At 37.5% G+C, this 26,589-nt stretch overlaps 1 protein-coding gene and 1 pseudogene across 1 annotated transcript in view; one reads left to right on the forward strand and one right to left on the reverse strand.

Annotated features, from left to right (window-relative positions):
* The first annotated feature begins 1,203 nt into the window (after positions 1-1,203).
* HSD17B4 (hydroxysteroid 17-beta dehydrogenase 4) overlaps positions 1,204-26,589 on the forward strand; it is an 85,868-nt gene continuing 60,482 nt past the window's right edge. The window contains exons 1-8 of the mRNA XM_059063253.2: positions 1,204-1,428; positions 5,710-5,763; positions 16,484-16,591; positions 18,535-18,594; positions 19,863-19,884; positions 19,985-20,031; positions 21,501-21,585; positions 22,859-23,046. Coding sequence (XP_058919236.1) covers positions 1,371-1,428; positions 5,710-5,763; positions 16,484-16,591; positions 18,535-18,594; positions 19,863-19,884; positions 19,985-20,031; positions 21,501-21,585; positions 22,859-23,046 — 622 coding nt within the window. The 5' untranslated portion in view covers positions 1,204-1,370. The remainder of the gene's footprint in view (positions 1,429-5,709; positions 5,764-16,483; positions 16,592-18,534; positions 18,595-19,862; positions 19,885-19,984; positions 20,032-21,500; positions 21,586-22,858; positions 23,047-26,589) is intronic.
* LOC131756277 (transcription and mRNA export factor ENY2 pseudogene) lies at positions 6,788-7,153 on the reverse strand (annotated as a pseudogene).

The following is a 26,589-nucleotide window of genomic DNA, read 5'->3' on the forward strand; positions in this document are numbered from 1 at the left end:
TCTGGAGGCAATTTTGATTTTTGTGACTTGGGGGGGGGCAGTGCAACTGGCATCTAGTGGGTAGAGGTCAGGTATGTTTCTAGACATCTTACAATGCACTGAACAACCCCACATAACAAAAAAATTATTGACCCCAAATTTCAATAGTGTCAAAATTGAGAACACCTACATCATTTGACTGTACTCACCATCCAAAAGCAAAAATCATTTAGGAGCACCTGTTGACATTTTTTTGTCCCCTGAGATTCTGTTACCAAGGCTATTGCCCCAGAATCATACCCCTGCTCCTCCCTCGAATGGAAACCAATTATTCTTATCTAAGTTCAGGAGGAAGCTGCAAAGAGAAAAACAAGGACTGCTTAGAACAACTAGACCCAAGATGACGGAAGATTTGACTTCCAGTAGACCCTGATCCTCATTATACGCTCATTGTAATACGTTAGCATGCTAAAGGGCCCATCCACCAGCACCATGACAGGTGACGATGCCTTGACAACATCTGGAAAAGCCCATACAAGGACTGAAAAAGAGTGTTGCATCAGTTCTGTGTCCAAACCACAACGCTGTTCTCAGATAAGACGTGAGTATGCCTCCCACTCTTTCCAGTTCCCTCCCTTTTACCTCGGCCCTCCTAAACATATGGTGTCTGTCCCAATTGGCTTGTGAAGTTGATTCGCGAACTCAATTTGCGCTTCTCCATTCTTTGGCCATTAATTAAAGCTTGTGCTGTTCCTGTCTCAGCATAGGTTTCATTATTGGCTGTGTGAATCTGAGCGGAAAAAGAACATCCCTGGGTGTCCTAGCGCCTGGCTAGAACTTCAGTGAGGGTCCAGTTGACCAGTTGGGTAACAGTTCCATTTGGGAGGTCAGCCTGGGGTCCCAGGACTCTGCATTTTTCCAAATGGTTTCCATCCAAGAGGTCCAAGGATTACATTCTAAGAAATCTTTTTTACCCCTTGCTATTTCTGAAAGCTACTTAAGGATAGGGGCTGCATCCTCGCCTAAATCCAGAAAACGCTTGTTGAGTGAATGACAAAACCATGGATGAAAGTATGAATGAAGTTAGAGGAGTCAATCATTTTACTACACAGGTCCCAGCGCTCCCATTACTTCCGGCCGCAGAACTGGCCCTTTCAAGCCAAGTCTCTTGGGCAGGCTCCAGCCGCGACTGGAGGCATGCTGGACTACATTTCCCAGAGTTCCAAGGGATCGCTGCGCAGGCGCACTTGGAAAACTACGGCGTCTCTCTCCTCCGCAGAAACTGGCAGGTCATTGCTGTCCTGCCCCAGCCTTTCCTTCTGTCCTTCTTGTCCCTCAGTCTCAACTCCAGTAGTTCTGCTAGTGTATGTGTGTCGCTGCAGACTGGACTTATGGCCTCGCCGTTGAGGTTTGACGGGCGGGTGGTACTGGTCACCGGCGCGGGGGGAGGTGAGTACGCGAAGGCTAGAGGGCCGGTGTCCTCCAGCTCGCTCTCGTGCTAGGAGTCCCCCTTTTTGGTCTGGGATCCGCACGCAGCTGTAGCTGCGATCTCAGCATCTGGGCTGCGGGCAGCGGTGGCGGAGCGGCTTGGGGAGCGAGTGACTGGATTCGGTGGGGTAGAGGGTGGGAGGACGGACAACGATTGTTCTGGAGAGGAGGGGCTGGCCAGCCTTGAGTGGGGAGCCAGAAACTCGTGGTGCAGCCCACTTCTCCCCCACCCCAACCCTGTGGGAGCTTCTCAAGTCTTCAGGTCTTGAGAGGAGAGAGGCGGGCTCTGCTGCGGGTTGCAAAACTAGGTAAAATTCATCCCGACGCCCGTCTGTGCGTATCGATTGCGACTCTTCCTGTTAATAGACTCCCTAGGCCTCTGTCAAGTGTTTTAAACGTGGCGGAAAAGCCGTCTGGGAACTGGAATCACCCCCGCAGGAGTAGAGATGTCAGCCCCTTGCCTTTGAAAAGTCAGTCATCTTTCCCTCTGTCGGATGATTTTAAGTTCTTGAGAGGGCCTTCTTTAAAAAAAGGCATCTGACAAGAGTCCTCCGTTTTGGACTTTGCATGTTTATCAAGCGGATTGCAAACTCCAATGCCTGCAGGACTTAGGCAGGCGATAGAGGAATAAAATGAGAGTGGGGTGGGGGCAGTAGGAACTGGAGAGCAGAGGCCTTTCTGAAGTGGGCCAGATCTTCCTGTATTTCAGAAGCCAAGTGGAGATTGGTTATGTGAAATAACCCTATTTTTATTTCTATTTATTTATTTATTTATGGCTGCATCAGGTCTTTGTTGCGGTGCGCGGGCCTCATTGCGGTGGCTTCTCTTGTCGCAGAGCCGGGCTCTCGGCGCGCAGGCTTAGTTGCTCCACGGCGTGTGGGATCTTCCCGGACCAGGGCTCGAACCCGTGTCCCCTGCATTGGCAGGCGGATTCTTAACCACTGCATCACCAGGGAAGTCCCAAAATAACTCTATTTTTAAAGGACAAAATTTAAGACAAACCACTCATACCCACACGGATGCTTTGCAGTGAGGTTTTCCACTATTTCCCACGAGTCCATGATCTCTGTAATCTCCAGGTGCAGGGATCTTGACGTTATGGGCCTTTGATTACCCACTAGTAGTGCCTTATACCTAGAATGGATCTAATGCAGAATTAATTTGAATTATATATTAAAAGTCACAAACAGTGGAATTCTGACAGTTAATTCACACATATTTTCACGTCTCCATTTATAAAGTGGATTTGCATGCTTCTTTTCAGAAAATATCTTTAGTATTAATTGGTGGCCAAATGTTTTATATCCATAACTATATTCTAAAATGATTATGTTTATGGGAAAACATTTTGTTTATACTTTGCTTTTGATGAAAATAATTAAGTAATGCACTCATGTTTTAAACCTCTTTTGACAGTGAATGATTCACAGTATGAAATACATTTTATTCCAGGACCTGGTACACACACACACACACACACACAGAGACACACACACACACTATATTTGAAACAAGCTCATGACACGGTACATAGTAAATGCAGTACACTTTGAACTTTTCTATTCTGTTTCATTAAGTGAATGCAGATTATAGCCCACTAAATTGATTTTGTGAAGTATTAATGGGTTGTGACTAGACAGTTCTGAATTTAGCACCTCCTGTTCATGAACTGATTCATATTTTAAAGAGCCTGGTTTATGATACAATTACTAGCCATTAGATTTGAATACTGATCTGGGGCGGATATAATTTTGTGGTAAAGTTGAGACTGTCATTAGGTCTACACTGGGCCATCATTATGAAAGAGAGATTGAGATCTAATTCCAGTCCTGTCATGAAGACTGTTGTCCTTGAGGTCTTGGGGTTCTCATTTAAGGATACATATCTGTAGAATTGAGGCACTGCTAAACCTCCCAGGAGGGTGTCTGTGAATGTCTGTAAGGCCGGTGTCTGGGAATTAGTCTGACTCCAACACACGCATGTTCTAGAGATGAATAGAAATATCTTTGCGCTATTCAGGTGCTGTTGTTTAACTTGCAATATTGAATAGTTTAATGGGAGACCTGGAAGGACAGGTTTAGAATTGTCTAGGATTAAGGTAAACAATTTTGCCATGATGGGTGGTATAATGGGAATTCGTATTTATTAGCTGATTGTAGTAGTTGCTCAGGATGTAGTTGTGAGAGTGGTGGAGGTGGGCTGTGGAAGAAGGTAGTCTGGCCATTGTGAATTTGAGATGGTTATAAAATAGCAAGCTGTAGATCTGGAGATAGTGAGAAGTGTGTGAGTAGTTGGAGATTCTGGAGTCGAGAGAGGTTTCGAAGTCATTTGACTTCCTTTGATTGGTAAAGCTAGAAGGTGAAATAGTCCAGGAAGCTAATCTCAGAGTCTCTGTCAACTTGAAGCAGAGAGAAGTCTAACCCATTGAAGAGAGCACTGAACAAGCACTGTGAGAAAAGAATCAACTGATATTTGACAGTGCTAAAGAGGTTAAGGTCAGAAGAGAAATGGGGAAGAGAGGACTGTTGACAATGAACTTAGGTGTGGGGGAAAGTTAAGACAGGATTTAAAAGAGGATTAAAAGAAAATAGAGGCTCTTGGCTTTAACTTTTTGTGCATTTTGACTGTAAAGATGTGCTGGGCATTGTGGGAAATGTAAAAGAACGACATAATCTCAACCTACAAGGACCTACTTTAGTTGGGGAGACAGACTAAGACACATAAAGTATTTAATTAATGTTTATGTAAGCACAGATATAAAAACATGGGAGGACACTTAACGAACCTGTTAATGGGCGAGTGGTGTTACAGGGAAACAGGGAGGAGAATGTCACTTTTAACTTCATATACAGATTTGTGTACAGTTTGCATGGGCCTTTATGGTAAAAGTAGATTACTTACATGTCTTTTCAGAGAATTGTATAGCTTGGTTTTGAGATAATTCTTTGATTAATTTAGATCAATCTGTACTAGAGACATACTCCGTTCCTTTCATCTGATGATTTTCTACTTTGTTTCCTTTTTTTTTTTTTTTTTTTTTTTTGCGTTCTGGTTATGAGTATTTGATTTCTCTGAAAACCTCATGTTTAGAGCAAGTGCTTCAGCCTAGATCTGATAAAATATGAGGAGACTTGAGTTATTATATTAAGTGGGTTCTCTCTCATCCATTCAGAGTGGATTAAATTTTAAAATAAATTATTTGGTGATCTTTTAGTTTTGGAAAACTTTATAGTTTGGGTTCTTTTTAGAAGAGCCTGATAATTTAGCCATCTCAATATTTGTTTACTTGTTTATCAATTCAAATTAAGTTTAAACTACCAATTAAATGTATCAATTACATTTTAAAAAACATGTGCATGTTAAAATGATTTAAACAATACAGAAGTAAACTTTCCACCCCTTGTTGCTAGTTACACAATTCTGTTCCCCAGAGGTAACCACTGATTGCCAGTCTCTTATATAGTCTTCCTGAGATATTCTCTGCCTATAAAATTTATATGGGCACGTATCCATTTTTGGTTGTATAAATTTATACCTCATACCTTTTGAGTCTGAATTAAATATTTCCTGTGTTTGGTGGTTATGTAGTCAAGGTTCAGAGCAGGATATAGAAACCACTAGATATTTGAAACAGGAACGGACTTAATTTAGGCAGTTGGGTTATAGGCAGTTCCTCTTGGAATTCCTTATGGAACAGTATAAAACTGGTCCTTTAGTGGAGCCACTACCTCTGAGGCTACCAATGGAACTGCCACAGCCCAAATAGCCACTGGCCCCAGGGACCTAGAAAATGGAAGCTGCCATCCAGAAATTAGGGAGCTAGATCTAGAAGTTGCCACTATATCTGCTTAATACCTAGGAAGCCTCAAGAAATCAGCTTCTTAACCAACAGTAACATCCAAAAGTCACAGTAAGGTGGCTTCTGCCTCATTCCCTCCTTCCACATTTCATGCAAATGCATTTAATGGTGGAACCCAATTCACATCTAGCATCCATCCTAGAAGCTAGGTAGAATGATAGGAAGTGGTAGGTAGAATAGCTGGAAAATACAGTTTTAAGCTTTCCAACCCCTGAAAGTAGAAGTAGGTGAAGTAGAGGCTGAGAGTACCAATGAAGGCTCTACCCTTGTAATGTAATTAATTGTTCATCAGTTACTTTGCAATAAGGATTGAATTGAGTGTACCAGAAAAATTATGCTAACATTTGCTCAACCTTCTGATTTTTATCTTTTTTTTTCAATAGGATTGGGCCGAGCCTATGCCCTGGCATTTGCAGAAAGAGGTGCATCAGTTGTTGGTAAGTTGATATATTTTTCTTTTCATTCAGTAGCTAGGAACTAAAATACAGTCTTCACAAGCCAGAGGCCTTTGTATTCACATCAAATAATTTGTCTAGGTCAAATTTCATCACTTATTTTTTCTTTTGCCAGCAAAAATTTTTTCCCCATTGAGGCTAACTTTGTAACTTACTTTTTAAAGTAAACTAGTTTCATAGAGTTTGCAACTTAATAGAATTGAGAAAGATGAGCCGACATTCATTATATAAAAGGAAATTCTTGAATTTGGTATATTGTGGGCTGTAATTTTTCGATGTAGAAGACTGGTGCAAGATGAATCCTTGTAAGTGTGAATATATTGGTAAGGTAAGAAATAAGTGCATTTTCATAACTAAATGTTTGGAATCGAGGAATCCAAAGTATTTTTTTTTAATCTCTTTCATAAAAGTTTTTCAAATGGAAACTTTTATAACAGTTTAAATTTTTTTTAATTAAAGGGGCACTTGCATGAGTTTTATTATGGGGGGATCAGTTGGAAGATGGTGTATACCAAAAGTGGGGGGTTTTAATAATCTTAGTGGTTTGCCTGATGTACTTGGCAGTTGGTATGGACATAGAAGTGGATTTGTCTACAGCTAAGTCTTTGTGGGGAATATCTAAATGAGTGCTGGGTAGGTACGTAGGGCAGATGTATGGCCCAATATTTATTAATATCTTTCCTGTGCTAAAATTGTTGGCCCACATTGACCTCCCAATCCCAGTTTTCCTACATCTTATCAGGGAATACAGAGAGACAAATTTCTCTCAATTTGTTTACAGAGATGTGTAATAAAAGACTGAACAAGCAGCCAGGTTTTCTAAACAAAGAAGCCCTAAGCAGGATATTGAATATACTTTTCTTCCTCAACATATATCTTTTTTTTTTTCATTCATGAATGAGATATTTATTAAAATAACACATTTAGGGAAAAAACTCAATACAATTATATACATCATTACTGAAAACTGTATACCATCATACACAAAAGGATTTTATTCTGGGAAATCAGTTCCTAATTTATGGCAAGTTTTACTTTCAGAACTAAAACCACAAAACAACACAATCTAATTCAATCTTAAAGGCTGGCATGCTGAGCAAGGAGTGTTCTTATTCTTTGTAGGAGTTCCTTCTTTACACTGTCAGGTACCAGGGTTCTGCCTTTTGGTGTGATTTCAGCCACCAAGTCGTCAACAGTAATGTGTTCTAGTCCTTTTTCTTTAATTACCTTTACAGTGTGCCTTCAACTTATCCTTCCAGCCACATTCAATTAATTTAGCTCTCAGCAACTCTTTGAGGCGTTCTCTTTCTCCAGTTTATATCAATTTTTGGTTAATTGCTGCTCTCATCTGCGCATCTTTGTTCATCTTGCTAACCACACTCTTTGGCTGCCTGGACCTAGCATGTATCTTTTTGGAAGGGACACAGAGACTTTGGATGTTCCTTGTTTAAGGTCATAGCCACTGTCTGTTAATCCAGTCTACTTCTTGGGGCAAGGACAAATTTTGATATTGTGGTATTTGGTCAGGGGGTGTATAGTTCAGGCCTTTTTTGCCAGATTTCCCCCAAAATATTTCATGTCAGGGCCTAAAGGCACACGTTGTTACTTTTTTTTTTTTTCTTAAAAAAATTGCTATTTATTTATTAATACTTAACAACTTTTTATTTATTTACATCTTTTCCACTCAATTCCGTAAGTGCAAGTATCTCATTTTATCTTTTGTATCTCCTAAGGGACCTAGAATACTGCCTTTTGTAAAGAAGGGATTTGTTCATTCATTCCTTTATTGTTTGATGTAGCCCTTTTTGCGGGGTGGGTGGGCTGGGGAGTGGTTGGTGTGTCTTTGAGATTGGTTGAATAAATGTCTGCTTTTTTGTTGTGACTGTTATAATTTTAGTTTATAAACTTGTTTTGTAAAACCTTTTGCAGCAATATGTGTTTATGTGGATCAGTTTTCCTGTATTTATTTATTACCTTTGAATTTGTTGAACTCATATTGGAATTTTTCAGTTCTAAGGAAAAGGTAAACAGGGACAGAGTATCTGTTTATTTAGTCATTGCCTCAGGGATGGTATTGCAGCAAGTGCTTGTGAAAGTCCAAAAGGCAGAAACTTAGTGTTTTGGGAAAAATATTTGCCAAACTTGGCTGGAGAACCAGATTTAGTTTAGTTTAGTTTATGTGAAAATATAGAACTTTCCACTTATATTTTCTACCACTTTTTAGCCTGTGACCTAGCTGTGAACTTTCTAGGCTACCAATGGGTTTTGTTCTTCTGTAACCACCACTACCCTCTGCTTTAACTTTTTTAAAACACAGATGCCCTGAGTCCAGGTTTTATCATGTGCACTAACATTTCTCCTGTGTTAATTTTGTTCTGCCCAGCATATTTTTACCTGAGTAAGCAAAAAATAGTAAAGAGGAGTAAGCAAACCTAGGATTTATGACATCAGAGTATCTTGTTTGTGGAAAAATTACTAATAAGTTAATCCTATGACTAGCTCAGAGGCCAGTAAGAAGTAAGACCTTAAGAAATGGAGTACCTTGTTTCTTATATAAGTCAACTTTTGCTAGGTTATGTGAGTTAACAGACAAATCTCAATGGTTTATAATAATAAAGGATAATTTCAGGACTTCCCTGGTGGTGCAGAGGTTAAGAATCCACCTGCCAATGCAGGGGTCACAGGTTCGAGCCCTGGTCTGGGAAGATCCCACATGCTGTGGAGCAACTGAGCCCATGCACCACAACTACTGAGCCTATGCTCTAGAGCCCACGAACCACAACTCCTGAGCCCGTGTGCCACAACTACTGAAGCCCACGTGCCTAGAGCCCATGCTCCGCAACAAGCAAAGCCACTGCAATGAGAAGACCACGCAGCTCAACGAAGAGTAGCCCCGCTCGCCACAACTAGAGAAAGACCATGCACAGAAAGGAAGACCCAACACAGCCAAAAATAAAAATAAATAAATAAAATAAATAAATTTATTTTAAAAAAAGGGTAATTTCATACCTACGTGACCTTTCAGCTTCTGGTCAGCTGTGTCTCTGCTTTATGTGTCTTACTAATTTCAGGATCCCAGCTTATGGAGCAACTTTCATCATGGCTGTTCTTCCAACAGAGGGAAAATAAAAATGGATCCCCTTGGTGTCTCATAAAGCTTCTGTTTAGTAGTGACATGTCACTTCTACTCACCTTTCATTGGCCAAAGGAAATCACCTGGCCAAGCCCAAAGTTAAGGGTATCACTTAAGATATTCTCTTCATATAAATATGATTGCTATGTTTTATATTCTATAATATAAAGCATTATGGGAGATTTAAATCTGGGTATAAGAACTGCTAAGCCTTTGGCTGATAATTACAACAAGGGTCATCTAGTTTCGTACACATTACATCTTTCAAGAAATGTTCGCACATATCTGAAGGAAATGTTGGGAATGGAATAGGTTTGAGGTTTCCTCAGAAGGTGAGCTGTATCGAGTTCTCTGAATATTAAGTTTTCTCTTGAGGGTGTGAACACAAAGAAGATCGAAGTGTTCCAGCAAGGAGAACCTCTTTTTGGACAGTAAGAAAGGCAGAATGCTTTCTATTCTCGAACTGGAGGAGTAGCACTTTTGGGTAATTGAAACTGCAATCTTTTGAAGTAAGATCGACATGATTTCTTTTCTGTACTGCAGTTGTATAATAGCTGGTAAAGATGAGTTACAAGTTCTGTGGTCTGATGCCAGAGCCTGTGTTTTTAACCACTGTGTGATCCTGACAGCCAGAAGGTGAACTGCAGTGGGGAAAGTGAATTGTCTTTGATGTTAGGTCAGGCTATAAATCCTGTTTCTGCTGTCTAATTACATGACCTCTCTGAATATTAGTAGCCACCTTACCTAATAGCTTCCAGGATTATTATGGGGATTAAATGACATCAAGAATTAAAACCTTTTGTAAAGGGGGTAAAAAGCCAATAATAGTGACTGCCTACCGTGTGCTGGGCACTGTGCGCAAGATTATGTCAAAGTGAGCTTAGGGGGCATCCCAGGCTGGAGTGAAGTCATCTAGGGGAACAAAGTGAGAGATGAGAGATCACAGGAGGTCAGGTCATATAGGACGATTTAGTTCAGAGTAAGGACTGGCTTTTACCCTGATTGAGATGGGAAGCCATTGGAGAGTGTGGGGGAGCAACATGACCTCATTTAAGGTTTAAATGGATCATTCTGAGTGCTGTGTGAGGAATAGGTTCTAGGGGAGCAAGAGTGGAAGTGGAGAAGTATGTTGGGCATATTGGGGTTTATTATCCTATTAACTCTTCTTGTCCACACTTGTAATTTTTCATTAAAAAAAAGAAGTGGAAGCAGAGAGATCTGTCAAGTTACCACAATAATCTACATAAGAGATGGGGGTGATTCAGACAGGTGGTAGGGATGGAGGTGGTGCAAAGAAGTTAAATTCTGGAAATATTTTGAAGGTAGGTATGGCAGGATTTGCTTATTTGCTGATGATGGTTGAAAGGGAGAGAGAAGGATAAAGTGGTGGTTTACCGAGATAGGAAAGACTGGAGGAGGGCCGGATTCGCAGAGAGGGGACATTCCCAGTAGACTTTCAGATGGGGATAGTAGGTAGGCACTGGGACATAGGACTCTGTAGTTGGGGGGACAGGTTGAAGCTATATAAATCTATTTTGAGTTTCTAGGTGGTATTCAAAGCCAGGAGACTGGATTAGATTACCTGGGTGGTGAGTGCACATAAACAGGAGATGGGGTTCCAGGACTGAACTCTGGAGGGGGACTCAGTCTCTCATTTTCAGTTTCTTCTCCCTCTAAGGAGACCTTTGATGCCTTCTTGTTGTTGAGACAGATTAAGTCCCTTAAATTAAAGGGACCTAATTTAAGACTTTGCTTTCTAAACGATCACAACATTTTGGAGGCCTTCAAATATTTAGATACATTTATGGCCATTCTGGAAAAGACTCTGATGAACTAGGGTGATTGTGTCTTTCTGCCAAACAGTGAAATAGTACAGCAGCTCTGTGTTTTCCGCCTTTTCTTTGGCTGTCAAGAAGCTTAAGGGTAAACCTGACGCTGTCCCCAAATAGAGTAACTACCATTAGCATATGCTTTGAGTAGGCTTCTCTTTCTCTGATGTAACGTTTTCTTAATTTTTCCATTTTTTAATAGTCCTTGCACATTTAAGGCACCTTAAATGCTTTTTAGTAGCAGTCAGGACATGAACAGAATACAGGAAGAAATCCCCATTGGGCCCACAGCTCTAAAATCAATGAAATGATTCTTAATGCTATTGTTTGCTATCAGAAACTTTATCAAAATAGGAGGAAAGGCATCAAGCATAGAAAACAGGAATGCCTGGAAGAACATCCAAGAGATGGTTAATAGCAGTTACCTCTGGGATAAGACAAGCATTAAAAAGACTTTGAATCTGCAGGGTTTGAATTTCTTGAAAGCATTAAAAAAAAAAAAAAAGTAAATAACCTCTCCAAAAAATAAGTACACTTGTAGTACAATGTTGCCCGTGTCATCTTTTTATGTGCTTCTCAGATTACTCATTGTAAAGGATGTCACTCACAGAATCAATACATATGAAAGTTATTTTGATTTTGTAGATTTGGAAGCACCATTTACTTTGGAAATAAAAGTCATTTATAGATATGTCATTGGTAGTGGATATGACTCAGCTGGTGTCAAACCCTTGGATTGAATAAATATATGAACATGAATATGTGTAAGCACAGTTATAAAGCACTCTTCAAATACAAAGCATTATAACATTATTACTCTTGATAATTAGGTGGCAAGTTAGAAATTGCTATATAAGCAATTTCCCACACTGAGCTACAGCAAAAAGGACAAACTACTTATAGTAAAGTGAAGCAGTAGAGTGAGGGCAGACTTTAAGGAATCTTGAAAGTTAGGCAGTGAATAATAGGGTTCCACTGAAGATTATGAGCAAGGGGATGACAGTATAAAGGCTGCCTTTGGGCCATTACCCAGCAACAGTCTGCTGATTGCCTGGAAAGATTAAAATTGGAGGCAGAAGACCACTGGGAAGGCAACTGTAGTAATCTGGGCATGAAATTATAGAATAGGAAAGAAATGGCAGTATATGATTCCTCGAAAGAATTGGAAACTCCTCAGTGCACAAATTATCTACCTTGCGAGCTCAAAGCACCTAGCACAGTGCTGGATACAGAGTGGGAACAGAGCGAACATTTGAAGAATCATAATGAAATTGATGTCAAGCCTTGATGGCTAGTGATGTGCTGTTCAGAAATGGGAGAAAGGAAAGAGTACCTGGGAAATAACTCACTCAGCAAAGTGATGTTGAGAAGGTGGGACAGTTTGAGGAAGAGGATAATCAGTTTGATTTGCATTTTTTTTTCTGTCAAACTAAAAGTGACATATATTCCCTCAGCTGATTTAGCAGCCCTGATATCAGGAGACCCAAAGCATGTTTCTTGCTCAATCTGGTTTATGTAACAAAACGCTGAAAAACAATGTATGTAATGCTCATCAAATAATATTAATGCTCCAATGTTACCTCTGTTTCTCTTTAAACATTTCAATAAAGGAACTTATGATTTGCAACACATATGATAAAGAATTAAAATCTTTGGGCTTCCCTGGTGGCGCAGTGGTTGAGAGTCCGCCTGCCGATGCAGGGGACACGGGTTCGTTCCCCAGTCCGGGAAGATCCCACATGCCGCAGAGCGGCTGGGCCTGTGAGCCATGGCCGCCGAGCCTGCGCGTCCGGAGCCTGTGCTCCGCACCGGGAGAGGCCACAACAGTCAGAGGCCCGCGTACCGCAAAAAAAAAAAAAAAAAAAAAAAAAAATCTTTTATAAGTAAGGGACACGTACACATCTGTAAGAAAGAAAAGCACCCCAAATGAAATGTGATTTAAGCAAGCAAAACAATAAGAAGTATAAATGACCAATAAGCCCATGAAAATAATGTTACCTTACTAGTGCTCAAAGAAATGTAAATTAAAATAATGATCTACAACTTGTAATCATTTAATTGTTATACTGAAAAGAATGATGATGTCCAGTGTTGGGAGGATATGGGGAAACAGGCATTGTCACAAACCTGGTTCTGTTTTCAGGCTTCGATAGCTGATAACTTGGTACTTTGTATTTAGGTATCCATTTACCTATTAATAGAGTACTTTTACAGGCTCCAAGTGTGTTTTAGATTTCTCTGGGTTCTTATATCCCTGCTCTAGTGGTTAGCATATTGCAGGTATTTAGTAAAATCTTAGGGTGGATTTTTAGTAAAAAAACCTTATGTAGTCTTTAATAGACTATCCAAGTCATTGATTTATTTAAAATGACAGAAATAGGAAAAAGATTTTACATCTAAAAAAACCCCCAAACTCTTCAGCACTATAAACTGGATTTTATATGGAGGATTTACAAATATATCACTTTTGGGGGTATTTTGATGGTTTTAGCTGAAAAGACTCTGTCCTTAACTATCATAATCTTAACCATTTTTACTCCCTATCTTAAAGCTATTTGTTTGACTGGGGTGGCTGATTTAGTGTTCCTTCTATATTCTCTCCAAGCACATGTGATTATTATTATTATTATTATTTTTTTAGTGGAAATAATTAGGATAAAAGAAACTTGTTTACAGCATTAGTGGAGCAGAGTGGTATTGTGGTAGGTCCAGGTTCTAGTCTGAATTTTGCCATTTCATACTGCCTTGGAGCCTGGACAAGCTTTGGAGCCTGGAACAAGTTACATAGCCTTTCCTAAACTTTCCTCTTCTGTGAAAATAGGAACATCTGTTCCTGCCAAACTCCTAAAAAGCTGTATGGAGATCAAATGCAGCAATGTACATAGATGGGTCTTTGAAAATGCAAAGTATATACATACCAGTATAAGGCGGTAATGGTATTTTAAAATATTATTGTGATTAGAATTTTAGTCGTATATTTAAGCGGAACAGTGTCACATAGTGTGGATACATTTCTCTTTGTATACAATCTGTTAACATTGTTGCTATCCAAGCCCTTCAGTGTGTAACCAGTGCTTTTCTAGTTAAGCCTGTAATCCCTGTGATTTAGCTCTGGTGATAGCGGGATAACTGAGTGGGGTCAGTGTTAAGTTTGTACTCTCTAAGGTAGAGACTTGTCTTGAATAGATCTATTCTGAAACTGTTTCACTGCACATCATTGATCTCAATAATTATTTTTCCAGTCTTCAGTTCTAACCTTTGATTGCACTTGGTTGCACTTTGAACAGTTTCCACTTGTGGGTAGTGTTTCATTTCACAATTGAACAATTCTTTCTTTACTTAAGTATGGCCTTTGCCAGTTTGCTTTTGAACTTTCCCTTGCTTAGTTAAAAAGGGTCTTAAAAGACTGTTAGCAGCATGTTTTAAAATCTTGATTTTTAAAAACTGTTTCCTGTCATTTGAGTAATTGTACAGAAATGAATAATTAATAGGAATTTAGTCTTGAGAATCTTAACACTTTTTAAAAAAATCTCTGAGGGATAAGCCTTTTCCCCATTATTGTCTTTGCGGCATTTTTCATTTACAGTAAGGCTGTTAAGACTATATTGTTAGAAAAAATATATCCCAGTCCACATTTTGAAAAACTCATTTCCTTTAAGCGTAAAAGCACATTAGGCTAGCTTTGCTCGGTATCATCCCTGTATCTCCCTTTACCACCCAACCCCACTTGAAGCCCTCACCCCAGCCCCTCCAAAAGAGAACCACTCTTGAAAAGAAAAAAAAATCTTGTGTGTTTTCTTTTTTCCCCAGGTATGGTAATTATCAATTTGGTAATATTAAGAGAGTTTAAATTTTAGTATATCTCTATGCCATTTATTAATTAGTAATTTTTAAATTGTTATATTCCACAAGTATGTGCAATAACCCTATGAAAATGATCACTTTGCAATGCAAATTAATTCTTTGTCCCAGGTATTTGTTTTGAATTCTGTTTTTTCCAAGTTATTTGGCATTGATCTATATATCTTTTCATTCATTTTTGCATGTTATTTTGTAAATAATTAAATTATTGTATAAATTACCTTTGTTATCATATTATTTAGTTATGTTGGCTTTTATAAACTTCATGATGCAATTAGTGCATTAGTGTAGTTACCACATACTTAACTTTCAGTAGATTATAAACTCTGAGGATAGGCACCATTCTTATACATCTGTAGATTTCTGTAGATTTCCTTGCAAAGAGTAAATGTGCAATTAATGTTTGTATCTATATAATTGGATATAGGGAGATGTTATGTGGTAAGTGTGGTCAGTTGTTAAACATATAAATTACATATATGGTATAAATTAGTGACTGAACACATATTAGTTGTGTATGTAATTTTTGAACTCTTTCAATAAATAGTTTTCATTTCTTTTTTTGGTAGACCATGACACACTATGTTTTATAAAAATTCACGTGTGCTTCTCCAAGAGTTTAATACTGTGCTTGTTCTTTATCACCATTCCTGTAAACAAAGTCTTTCTTGACATGGAGAAGATATTTCACATTGTGTATTTAACCTTTCTTTGTTTCTTTTTTTTTTTTTTTAATTATGGTAAGAACATTTAACAAAGTTTTAAGTGTTCAATACAGTATTATGAACTACAGGCACTATGTTGTATGGCAGATAAGATCTCTAGAACTTATTCATCTTGCATTATTGAAACTTTATGCCCACCGATTAGCAACTCCCCATTTTCTCGTCGCCCTAATCTCTGCAACCACCATTCTACTCTGATTCTATGAGTTTGACTGTTTTAGGTACTTTGATGTAAGTGGAATCATGCAGCATTTGGCCTTCTGTGACTGGGTTACCATATTATCTGCAAGGCTCATCCATGTCGTTACATATTGCAAAATTTCCTTCTTTTTTTTTTTTTTTTTTTTTTTTGTGGTATTCGGGCCTCTCACTGTTGTGGCCTCTCCCATTGCGGAGCGCAGGCTCCGGACGCGCAGGCTCAGCGGCCATGGCTCACGGGCCCAGCCGCTCCGCGGCACGTGGGATCTTCCTGTACCGGGGCACGAACCCGTATCCCCTGCATCGGCAGGCGGACTCCCAACCACTGCGCCACCAGGGAAGCCCTCCTTCTTTTTTTAAAGGCTGAATAATAGTACATTGTATTTATGTACCACATTTTCTTTATCCATTTTTATCTGTCATTTGATATTTAGATTATTTCTACATCTTGGCTGTTGTGAATAGTGCTGCATTGAACATTTTGAGCGCTGTTATCTCTTTGGTTCCTGATTTCAGTTCTTTTGAATAAATACCTGGAAGTGGGATTGCTGAATCGTGTGGCAGTTCTATTTTTAATTTTTTGAAGAATGTCCATACTGTCTTCCTGTGTATTTAATCTTAAACGTGATCTTTAGGTTTTTTTCTTTTCTTTCTTTTTGCTAAAAGTGGGTTGAATCATGGTCTTTTTCTTTCCAAAAAAGGAGAAGCATCTCACAGTTTAAAATTTCATGACATGAACCTGTGTTTAAATATTTTTGCTGCTTCATATCTGTATTTAAAAACAAAGAGGCATGTTTTGAAAGTACATATCTCATGGTGTGTTCAGTAAGATGGGAATATGGTAATAGGGAATTAGGAAGATGACTGAAGAAATACACTAATAATATAATTTCATTTCCAACTCATATTTTTAAGGTCTAGAACTGAATTCTTATTTGTTTATTTTTGCATTTCAGTGAATGATCTAGGAGGGGACTTCATGGGAGTTGGTAAAGGCTCCTTAGCTGCTGATAAGGTTGTTGAAGAAATAAGAAGGAAAGGCGGAAAAGCAGTGGCCAACTATGGTACAATATTTGAGAGAACTGTACTGCTTCTTTTATATTTCCTCAACTAATGCTGTTTCTCATGTTAATAATTATTGAGCAAATATCTTGGCATTTCAGTATAATTATGAAATTAGATTTTGTCTAAGCCTGCCAAAGATGTTTAGTGACATATTTTTTAAACTTTTGATGTAGATTATTTCATGAGTGTAACTTTTATTCAGTTGTTTATTTAATATTTTTAATAATGAGCACATGATATAATCAGTACATTACTGTAGATGTGAATATGAATATGCTCTTTTCTTAAAAGACCTGTCTTAGCTAAAAGGTCTTATGTATTTCTACAGCGTTCTTCTTTTTAAAATTGCTTTTAAAAAAAATTTCTTAAAGTAATATAGTGTAAAAAGTGAAGTGCCCCCTTTCTGTACCCAGCCTTCATATTCCATTCTGCACAGGTAATCATTGCTGTATGTAACTTTCTTATCTTTATGAAAATGTAAGAGTCAAAGTTAGGCATTAAAAATAAAGAAAAAATAACGACAGCAAATACAACCTTTATGTTTGATGTATTGATTCTAATAGTATTTGTAAGGAATCTTCTTGAGTAGATTTACTTTAAAAAGCTAGTGCTTACTGACTTTTCTGCAAATTAGATTGTTTTTATGGACCAGGGAGAAAATTAGATTGCCAGTGACTTTATTCTGAAATTTTACAGGAAAGGAAATAAGATATGATTTGTTTTGAGAGTTCAAGGGAATAATGAGACAGACATTTTAGTATCTTATTTCCACATTGAGAGCCTAGAAAAATGTTTTCAACTTAAAAAAAATTTCTGGGATTTTAAAACCTATTTTGTAAAGATAAAGATTTCAGATTCTCTTCCCTGCCCCTCAGTTTTGATACTCAACCTGTATCAATCAGGATTCAGTCAAGAAAACAGAAGCCCCTCTTGGTTTTCCAAGTGTGAAGGGTTTTATACAACGAATTAGAGACTTACCATTGGAAGGTCTGGGCAGGTGCATGTCAGGGAAACTGTCGATGACCATCTCAGCCTGTGGCAGGTGGTTTTCAAGAGTTCACCTAGATGTGCTGTCAGTCTCACGTCTGCAGCCTGCTCACAAGATTGCCTGCATTTACAGTCTCCTCCTACTTTTCCTCCCTTTAAGCGAGTATCTCTTTTTAGCAGATCTAACTCAGGACCTTATGGGTCTCAGGGAAGGGACCTGGCTCCCCCTGTGATTTCAGAGGAAGTAGAAAGAGGCAATGGTGATGTTGAGTTGACAGCTGACCATTTGACACACAGCTCTGGGGATATGAGCCCTTCTCCTGGGCTGAATAGCAGAAAATAACAAATCCATGATGTTTCATTGAGCTTTACTTTTTGTAGTTAGTATTACAAAAACAGTAGGTTTGTTTTCCAAATTTTCCAATTCTGTAGTGATACAGAATTGAACATGCTTTTTCAAATTAAACACGCTCCTCCTTCCCTCCCTCTCAGTCTCATTTCCATCCTTAATGGGAAGTGCTTGTGTGGCTATTTAAAATTCAATAGAAATGAAGTAAAATAGAATATTCCATTTGTAGTACTAGCCCCATTTCAGGCCACATTTCAGTAGCCACATATGGTTGTGGTTACCGTGTTAGTGCAGAAATAGAGCATTTCCATCTTCACAGAAAGTTCTATTGGACTGTGGTATCTTGGATATTATTTGTCAAATACTTCTCATTTACCCCCTCTTCTTTTTTTTGTAGGTTACAGGATTGTCTTAGGGACTGAATTTCTTTTGTAACATGTATCATTTATAGTTTAGTTTGTTACATGCCTGCAATATGAATGTATTTTCCTTGGAAATAGGTTCTGTTGAATGAATAGTATCTGTCATGTGCTCTGAGCCACAGAATTTAGAAGTCATTTGTAAGGGATATTACTGAAGTTTTGTCCTAATTTTCCTTTCCCTCAGATTCAGTGGAAGCAGGAGAGAAGGTTGTGAAGACAGCACTGGATGCTTTTGGAAGAATAGGTAATGTTTCTTTGCATTTATGGTACTAACAGAGCAGCTTCTACCTTTCTAATGAAATATTTTTTATTTCACTTTTGTTTATTAAAAACTCTTTTTTGGTAATCAAATTTTTAGATTTGTTTTAAATTTTAATTTTTTTACATACCCTAATCTTATTCCACAAAGGGCTTAAGGTGACAGTTTTTATGCATTTATGTGTTGAGTTTGTTTTATATTTTTTTGTACTTTAAGAGCCTTTAATAAAACTTGAAAGTATTCTCTAAGTTTCCTTTTTATAATAATTTAATCATACTCCAAGTATATTTAGAAAATAAAAAATAAAACAGTATTTTGGCAATAGAGGACCCAGTGGAATATTTTAGATAATTATAATGATTCAGATTAAAATGATTCAGTATCTTGCAAATTAATTAAGATGAATTATATAAAATAAAAATCTTCATTTTTAAGAAGCATTTCAAGCATTTCAAATATATTGTTTAATTTTCCTGACTTAGTCCCATACATTGCTAGTAAAAGGTTATTGAATTGCTAGAGGGAAACTACTGCAGATAAGCCCAACATGTTTATAATCTGAAAAATGTTAATTTTTGTAGTTTGAATGTGTGCCCCCCCCCTTTTTGGTCTAGCGTATATATGTTTCTAGCTATATTTGGTTGAGCTTATGAGAGATGTGTTCACATAATGTCTGACACAGGGATAGAGACCACAAAGTCATAAGGTGAAAATAGCCACAAGATGGTGGTTGAACCTTAGGAAACAATCCCTTTTTTTTTTATAGTGAGAATGCAATTATGTATTAAGATAGGCCATCAGTTTCTATCTCTAATGGTTTCCTTTCTGGGCTTTTGACTTTTGAGTGGCAAGGAAAAATCTTTTAAACTTTTAACTTTCCCAGTGAATTTTGAAGGTAATTGAGGGATGCCTTACGACTACCACTGAGTTCTAAGAACCTAAGAGTTGTGTGACTGCTAATTCTGTAAATAAGCTCACAGAATTTTGGCAGAAGGTAGAGGTGGAAACATTTAGGTATGTAGACTTGAGAGGAAAGCACTGATATAATGGGGTACTTATTGTGCTTTTGTGAATCAGATTTTTTTTTGCTATAGGTATAAAATTTTGTTCTGCTAGCACTTGTTACCTATTATATCTACTTTTCCATGGGCGGCGGGGAGGCAGGGAACACTTGAAAGAAATGTGGGTTGTAAGCAAAGGCAAATTAATATGCTTGCTTTTATATTTGTGACTTGAATATTTTTATATTGTAGATGTTGTGATCAACAATGCTGGGTGAGTATTTTTAAATTTCCAATAAAGTAATGTACATGAAAACTTTTTTTTTTTAAGTGTTGACTTTCTCTTCTCAACATATATAATATCAATTTTTTAGAATTTTGAGGGACCGTTCCTTTGGTAGAATAAGTGATGAAGACTGGGGTAAGTTATTTAAAATATATGTTCTCTGGAACATACTTAATCCATTTAGCCTTCTAATATATGATACATTTATACACTTAAGGAAAAACTCGCTTCTACCTATTTTTGCCTCTGCTAATAATATAAGTGATGAATAAGCTTTACAACTGAAAATGAACAGTTGGAAGAAAAGGCTTTTGTGACTTTCGTTCATTTCCCTTTTTCTCTTTGAGAGGTTGTCAGCATTTTCTTGCAGTATTAGTTGTTTCTAACAGCCTTTTGCGTGCTTGTCTGGATGTATGATTCTTATTTCAAGAGCAAGAGCAGGCTATGGAAGAGAGTCTGAGGCCCTAAAAATGATGGAGATAGGAGAACTGGGTGGGAAAAACCTAGATATAATTTTGAAACTTCTAATAAGTAGGAACAATTTCCAGTAGGAATGTCATGTTGGAAAGATTGAGTTTAGATGATGAACAATCACAGTTATAAAATTTTTTTATCCGGTTTGCTCTTTTTTGCCCTTACTTTCATTGGCTATCAGAACTAAAACAAGCATTGGTGGCTGAGATGGTGGCAGGCATGGTAACTGAGATGAATTCCATCATTGTTTTAGAGTGTGTTTCTGGGAAATATTGCCAGAAGTTCTTTTGAAAGAAGCAAGATATCTTTCTGACTTAGAAGTAAGCAAAGATAGGCTTTTAGTTTCCAATTCCCTTGTAATAACTGGAGAAAAAAAGGAGCTGAGAAAGATAGAATTTGTTGGCAGAGGGGACTTAAGCCGGTGCTTTGCTTTGAGCTCTCATGGGGCTGGAGTGTATCCTGTTCTGGTTTCATCAGAGTAAGATTAAAGCTAGAGTTGTTTGTTTATCTGAATCATCCTCCAAGTTGTCTGTTCATTAGATTGACATTTCAGAAAGCAGGCTTCTCTGTCTCTCTTTTTCCCTCTTTCCCTCCCCCTCTTTCCTACACCTCCATACCCCGACCCCCAGCTCTCTCTAACTCATTTGCAAATCCTGTTAAAAATAGGGATTTAGGAATGTGCTGAACATTTTATAAACATTTCTTGATGAAGAACTGAGTGGTTTTTGATTATGCTTTAACTAATGTTTGTGTTGAGTCCGAATTATATATGTAAAATTCTTGGTTATTTATATTAATGAATTTTTATATAAAATAGGCAAAAATTAAAGATGGCATTGTACTTAGATGTGCATAGGCATCGTATTTAGGTGGCATTGTATTTCTGATAAAGTTAGATATATTAGATAATCTAATCATAAATTATAGGCAAAATGGGTATGAATTATTGATTGGTTATGTAACTGGAAGTAAAGCAAGAATGATTACTCGGAGTGCAATGTGACAATAGTTGATTTTGAATGCTAGGTATAAAATGAACATCTTTGTATAAGTAAGTCATTGCTTATGTTGATTCTGAGATAGGTCTGTCTAAATTTGACAATATTCATGATAAAAATTTCTTGTTTTAGATATCATTCAGAGAGTTCATTTGCGGGGCTCATTCCTGGTGACCCGGGCAGCATGGGATCACATGAAGAAACAGAAATTTGGAAGGTAGAGTTGTATGTGGCTGTTAAGGGGGATTGGAGATGCCGTGCATGGGTTCTTATGTACAGAGGAAAAGAATTGCTTTGATGTTGAAAAATACACCTTCAGATATGCACAGGCTTTTTAAATGTAGTTTTGGCAGATGCCTCCCCGTTACATTGGTGTCACTCATAGATTAGCGAGCTGGACAACTTAGTATTTCTTTTCACCTCCTACTTTTCATTATTAATGATTCTCCTGCTATTCTCTGATATTTTGGCAGTACAAACATTGAGGCTTCAGCAGTACTTTATTCTCTAACCAAAATATCATTTTCTGTGTCCAGTGACCAACTGGGGAGAGATGAGTGGCTGTTTTCTACTGTCTGGCACTGGTCAGACACGAGTTAGTCTTTGTAAACTAGGAACGGTAAGACTCTTATAGTTGCGTCTATGTGACTCAGACGTGGCAGACCTAGTAAGTGGCCCCATGTGCTCTAATGTAAAAGTTATTCCTGTTAACTTAAGGTTCACACACATCTACTAGAGGTAAATTGCGTGTGATATCTGTTCTTATTGGAGAGTTCTAGTATATCCTGATACTAGCAGTTTCTGAAAGTAAATGATAGGATTTAGTTGTTCTACTAAGTAGGGTAAGTGAGATTAGGTCAGATTATGCGATGGTATTGTTTTAACATGAGGCATTTAATATTATCCAGAAAGGGAAAGGAGCAAAGTAATGAGGACTAAAGAATTAGAACTTCATGATCTAATATTTCTTACTAAAATTTTAACTTGTAAATTGGCAGTTTATTTTATGTTTATAAATACTTATTGTTTTCAGTAGATAATGAATATACATTCTTATGCTTGAATTCATTTGATCCTGACCAGGGATTCTTTCTAAAACAATAAAATCTCGCAGTTGAATTTTGAAAGATTACTTTTATTATTTATATTAATTTAGATATATGAATCATGACTTTAAGAACCTAACGGGGGGGCTTCCCTAGTGGTGCAGTTGTTGAGAGTCTGCCTGCCGATGCAGGGGACATGGGTTCGTGCCCCTGTCCGGGAAGATCCCACATGCCGCAGAGCAGCTGGGCCCGTGAGCCATGGCCGCTGAACCTGCGCGTCCGGAGCCTGTGCTCCGCAACGGGAGAGAAAAATAACCTAATGGCATTATACAGAGTTGCTTTTGACAGGTATAATAGTAATGAAAAAGAAAAAAAAAATGCTTAGAGTTGCAACATTATCCAAATATAGAAAAGATGATGTTGAGAGATTGATTTTCCTTTTAGGATCATCATGACTTCATCGGCTTCAGGAATATATGGCAACTTTGGCCAGGCAAATTATTGTGCTGCAAAGCTGGGTCTTCTGGGCCTTTCAAATTGTCTTGCAGTTGAAGGCGAGAAAAGCAACATTCATTGTAACACTATTGCCCCTACTGCTGGATCACGGTTGACTCAGAACATTTTGCCTGATGGTAAGTAGTTTAGAATTTTTTAATGCTGTTCCTCACATACCTGTGTGGTATGAGCTTTGTAAAAGTATTTAATTTTTTGAGTAGCTAAAAAAATTTCCTTACAATTTAAAAAAGCATTATGTGTAGTTTATGTTCATTATAGAAAATTTAGGAAAGCACAAACAAAATATGACCCATAATTCTACCACAATGAGATAAACTTTCTCTTTGTGTAGGTAGACATACATACATTTTTTCTTTACAGAATGAGGTAATAGCATTCTTACTGTTTTATAATAGTAATTATTTAAAACAATTAATAGATTATGTTTTTTAGGGCAGTTTTAGGTTTATAGAAGAATTGAGCAGGTAGTAAAGAGAGTGCCCATATACTCCTCCTCCCACACAGTTTTACATCAGTGTGCTACATTTATTACAATTGATGAACCAGTATTGATCAATTTTTATTTATTTATTTATTTATCTGGCTGCATCGGGTCGTTGAGGCATGTGGGATCTTTCGTTGTGGTGCGTGGGCTTTTCTCAAGTTGTGGCATGTGGGTTTTCTCTCTCTAGTTGCAGCGCATGGGCTCCAGGGTGCGTGGGCTCTATATTTTGTGGCATGCTGTCTCTTGTTGTGGCATGTGAGCTAGGTAGTTGTGGCACCTGGGCTTAGTTGACTCTCGGCATGTGGGCTTGTAGTTCCCTGACCAGGGATTGAACCCGCATCCCTGCATTGGAAGACAGATTCTTTACCACTGGACCGCCAGAGAAGTCTCTGATTGATTATTATTAACTATAGTTAGTGGTTTACTTTAGGGCTCACTTTTTAAGTTGTATGATTATATGCATTTTCACAAATGCATGATGTTATGTACCCATGATTATAGATCATACGGCATGGTTTCACTCTAAAAATCCCCTGTGTTCTATCTCTTCATCCTCTCCTCTTTTTCCCAAATGTCTGGGAGGATTGAAGCTCATTTCTTTTTATCACTGCATAATATTACATGGTATGTAGGTGCCACAATTTGTTTTTTCATTCACCTATCGTGGAACATTTTGATTGTTTCCAGTTTTTGACAGTTGTGAGTGAAGCTGCTATAAACATTCATGTGCAGGTTTTTGTGTGGACGTAAGTTTTCACCTCATTTGGGTAAATATTAAAGAGGATAATTGCTGGATTGTATGGTAAGACTATCTTTAGCTTTGTAAAAATTTCCAAACTGTCTTCCAAAATGGCTGTATCGTTTTTTCATTCCCACTAGCAGTGAGTGAGAGTTCTTGTGGCTCCACATCTTTGCCAGCATTTATTATTGTTAGTCTTTTGCATTTTAGTTCTTTAATAGGTGTATAGGGTATTTCATTGTTTTAATTTGCAGTTCCCTAATGACTTATGATGTTGTGCATCTTTTTCCTGTGCTTATTTGCCATTTATTTGTCTTCCTTGGTGATGTTTCTGTTCTTATTTTTTGCTCATTTTTAAATTGGGTTCTTTGCTTTCTTCTTCTTTTTTGTGGGGTGGGGTTCTTTGTTTTCTTGTTGTTGAGTTTTAAGAGTTCCATGAATATTTTGGAAACAAATTCTTTATCACATATGTGTTTTACAAATATTTTCTTCCCAGTCTTTAGCTTGTTTTTTTATTCTCTTTAGTCTCTTTCACTTTTGAAGGATAATTTCACTGGGTACAGAATTCTGGGTTGGTAATTTTTTCTTTCAGCACCTGAAATCTTTCACTCCACTCTTCTTTTGCTTACATGGTTTCTGAAGGAGAGTCTGACATAATTCTTTCCTTGTTTCTTTATGTATAAGGTATTTTTTTCCCTCTGTGTTCCTCCAAGATTTTCTCCTTGTTTTTCCTGCAGTTTGAATATAGTATGCATAATAATAGGTATAGATTTTTGGCAATATTCTACTTGATGTCTTCTGAGCTTCCTGGATCTGTGGTTGGTATCTGTGATTAACTTTGGAAAATTCTCAGCAATCACTACTTAAAATATTTGTTCTGTTGTTTTCTTTTTTTCTTCTACTTCTGGTATTACCATTATGTGCATGTTCTTTTTATTTTATTTAATTAATTGATTAATTTATTTGGTTGGGCCGGGTCTTAGTGGCAGCAGGTGGGCTCCTTTAGTTGCAGCTCGTGGGCTCCTTAGTTGTGGCTTGCAGGCTCCTTAGTTGCAGCACATGGGCTCCTTAGTTGTGGCATGCAAACTCTTAGTTTCGAGATCTAGTTCCCTGGCCAGGGATTGAACCCGGGCCCCCTGCATTGAGAGCGTGGAGTCTTAACCACTGTGCCACCAGGGAAGTCCCAATATATCTTTTGTAATTATACCACAGTTCTTGGATATTCTATTCCCTTTTATTTTTTTGTCCTTTTTTCTCTTTGCATTTCCTTTCAGTTTGGGAAGTTTCTATTGACATATATTCAAATCAAGCTTACTGATTTTTCTTTTTTCATTTCAAAATGTTATATTGTTTTTGTTTTTTAGCATTTCCTTTTGATTTTTTTAGCACTTCCTTCTGTCTGCTTACAGTAGTCATCTATTCTTGTAAGTTGTCCACTTTTCTCCATTTGGTCTGTGAAATAGTACAAAACAATTGATGAGTGAAATTACTTTAGAATTAGCTGCTTCATGGCATACAAGTACTTTTTCACAGTACCATTTTATTTTACACATTTGAACTAACATTCATTTTAGAACTTGGGATTTGTAGTACCAAGTATGTACTTGCTAGCTTTTCCTAAGAGCTGTGCCTAACCAGTTTGCTTTAGTGTAGAATAGCTATTTGTACCTGAGATCTAATTTTTTTTTCCTTTTCTTTTGTCAACAGGGCCATTTAAAAAAGTCCCTTATTTTAAAAACTCTTTATACTCTCATATCTTATTGAAGGAATTCTTGTTAAAGAACTGGATTATTTAAGTATAATACTACATATATATGCACAACAGTGTAGGTTACTGGCAAGAAGTAAAGCATCAAAATGTAATGCATAGTCATGAACTCACTGTTAACACAAGAATTGGAACATTACTTGCATCTAACTTAATACCTTCTATTCTATTCCTCTGCTTCATGCCAAGAGACAACCACTGTTTAGAATTTTATGCTTATCATTTCTGTGCTAGACTCCTACGTTAGTCACTTTTTGCTATTGGCTATAGACTTTCTTGGGGAAGCAGCAAGTTTTCAAGAAAATATTGAAAACTTTAGCTTTTAAATTTGCTTTCCTTTGAGAATGTAGCTTCCATTAATTTTGACCTCTAGAGATGTTAGTTCACTGTTTAATGTAGTATCTTTTATGCCCACCAAAACCTAGTGAAAGATGTTTAGAGAATAAGATCTACTTTAGACAAATAATTTAATCTTTCTGGGCCTGTTTTCTCTTCTGTAAAAGAAGAGAGTTGTTACAGATCATTTTTAAAAGCCCCTCAGATTCTGAATTTCTGTTATTTTAAATTTTGGTATTTATTACTTTTTTATAGTTTAGAAAAAGCTGAAAATTTATTTTGCCTCAGCGTTTTTCCTCTTTTCCTCTGAAATATTAACTTACAGGCTGTCA

Source organism: Kogia breviceps, chromosome 4 (genome assembly GCF_026419965.1).
Source record: "Kogia breviceps isolate mKogBre1 chromosome 4, mKogBre1 haplotype 1, whole genome shotgun sequence".
Taxonomy (NCBI): domain Eukaryota; kingdom Metazoa; phylum Chordata; class Mammalia; order Artiodactyla; family Physeteridae; genus Kogia; species Kogia breviceps.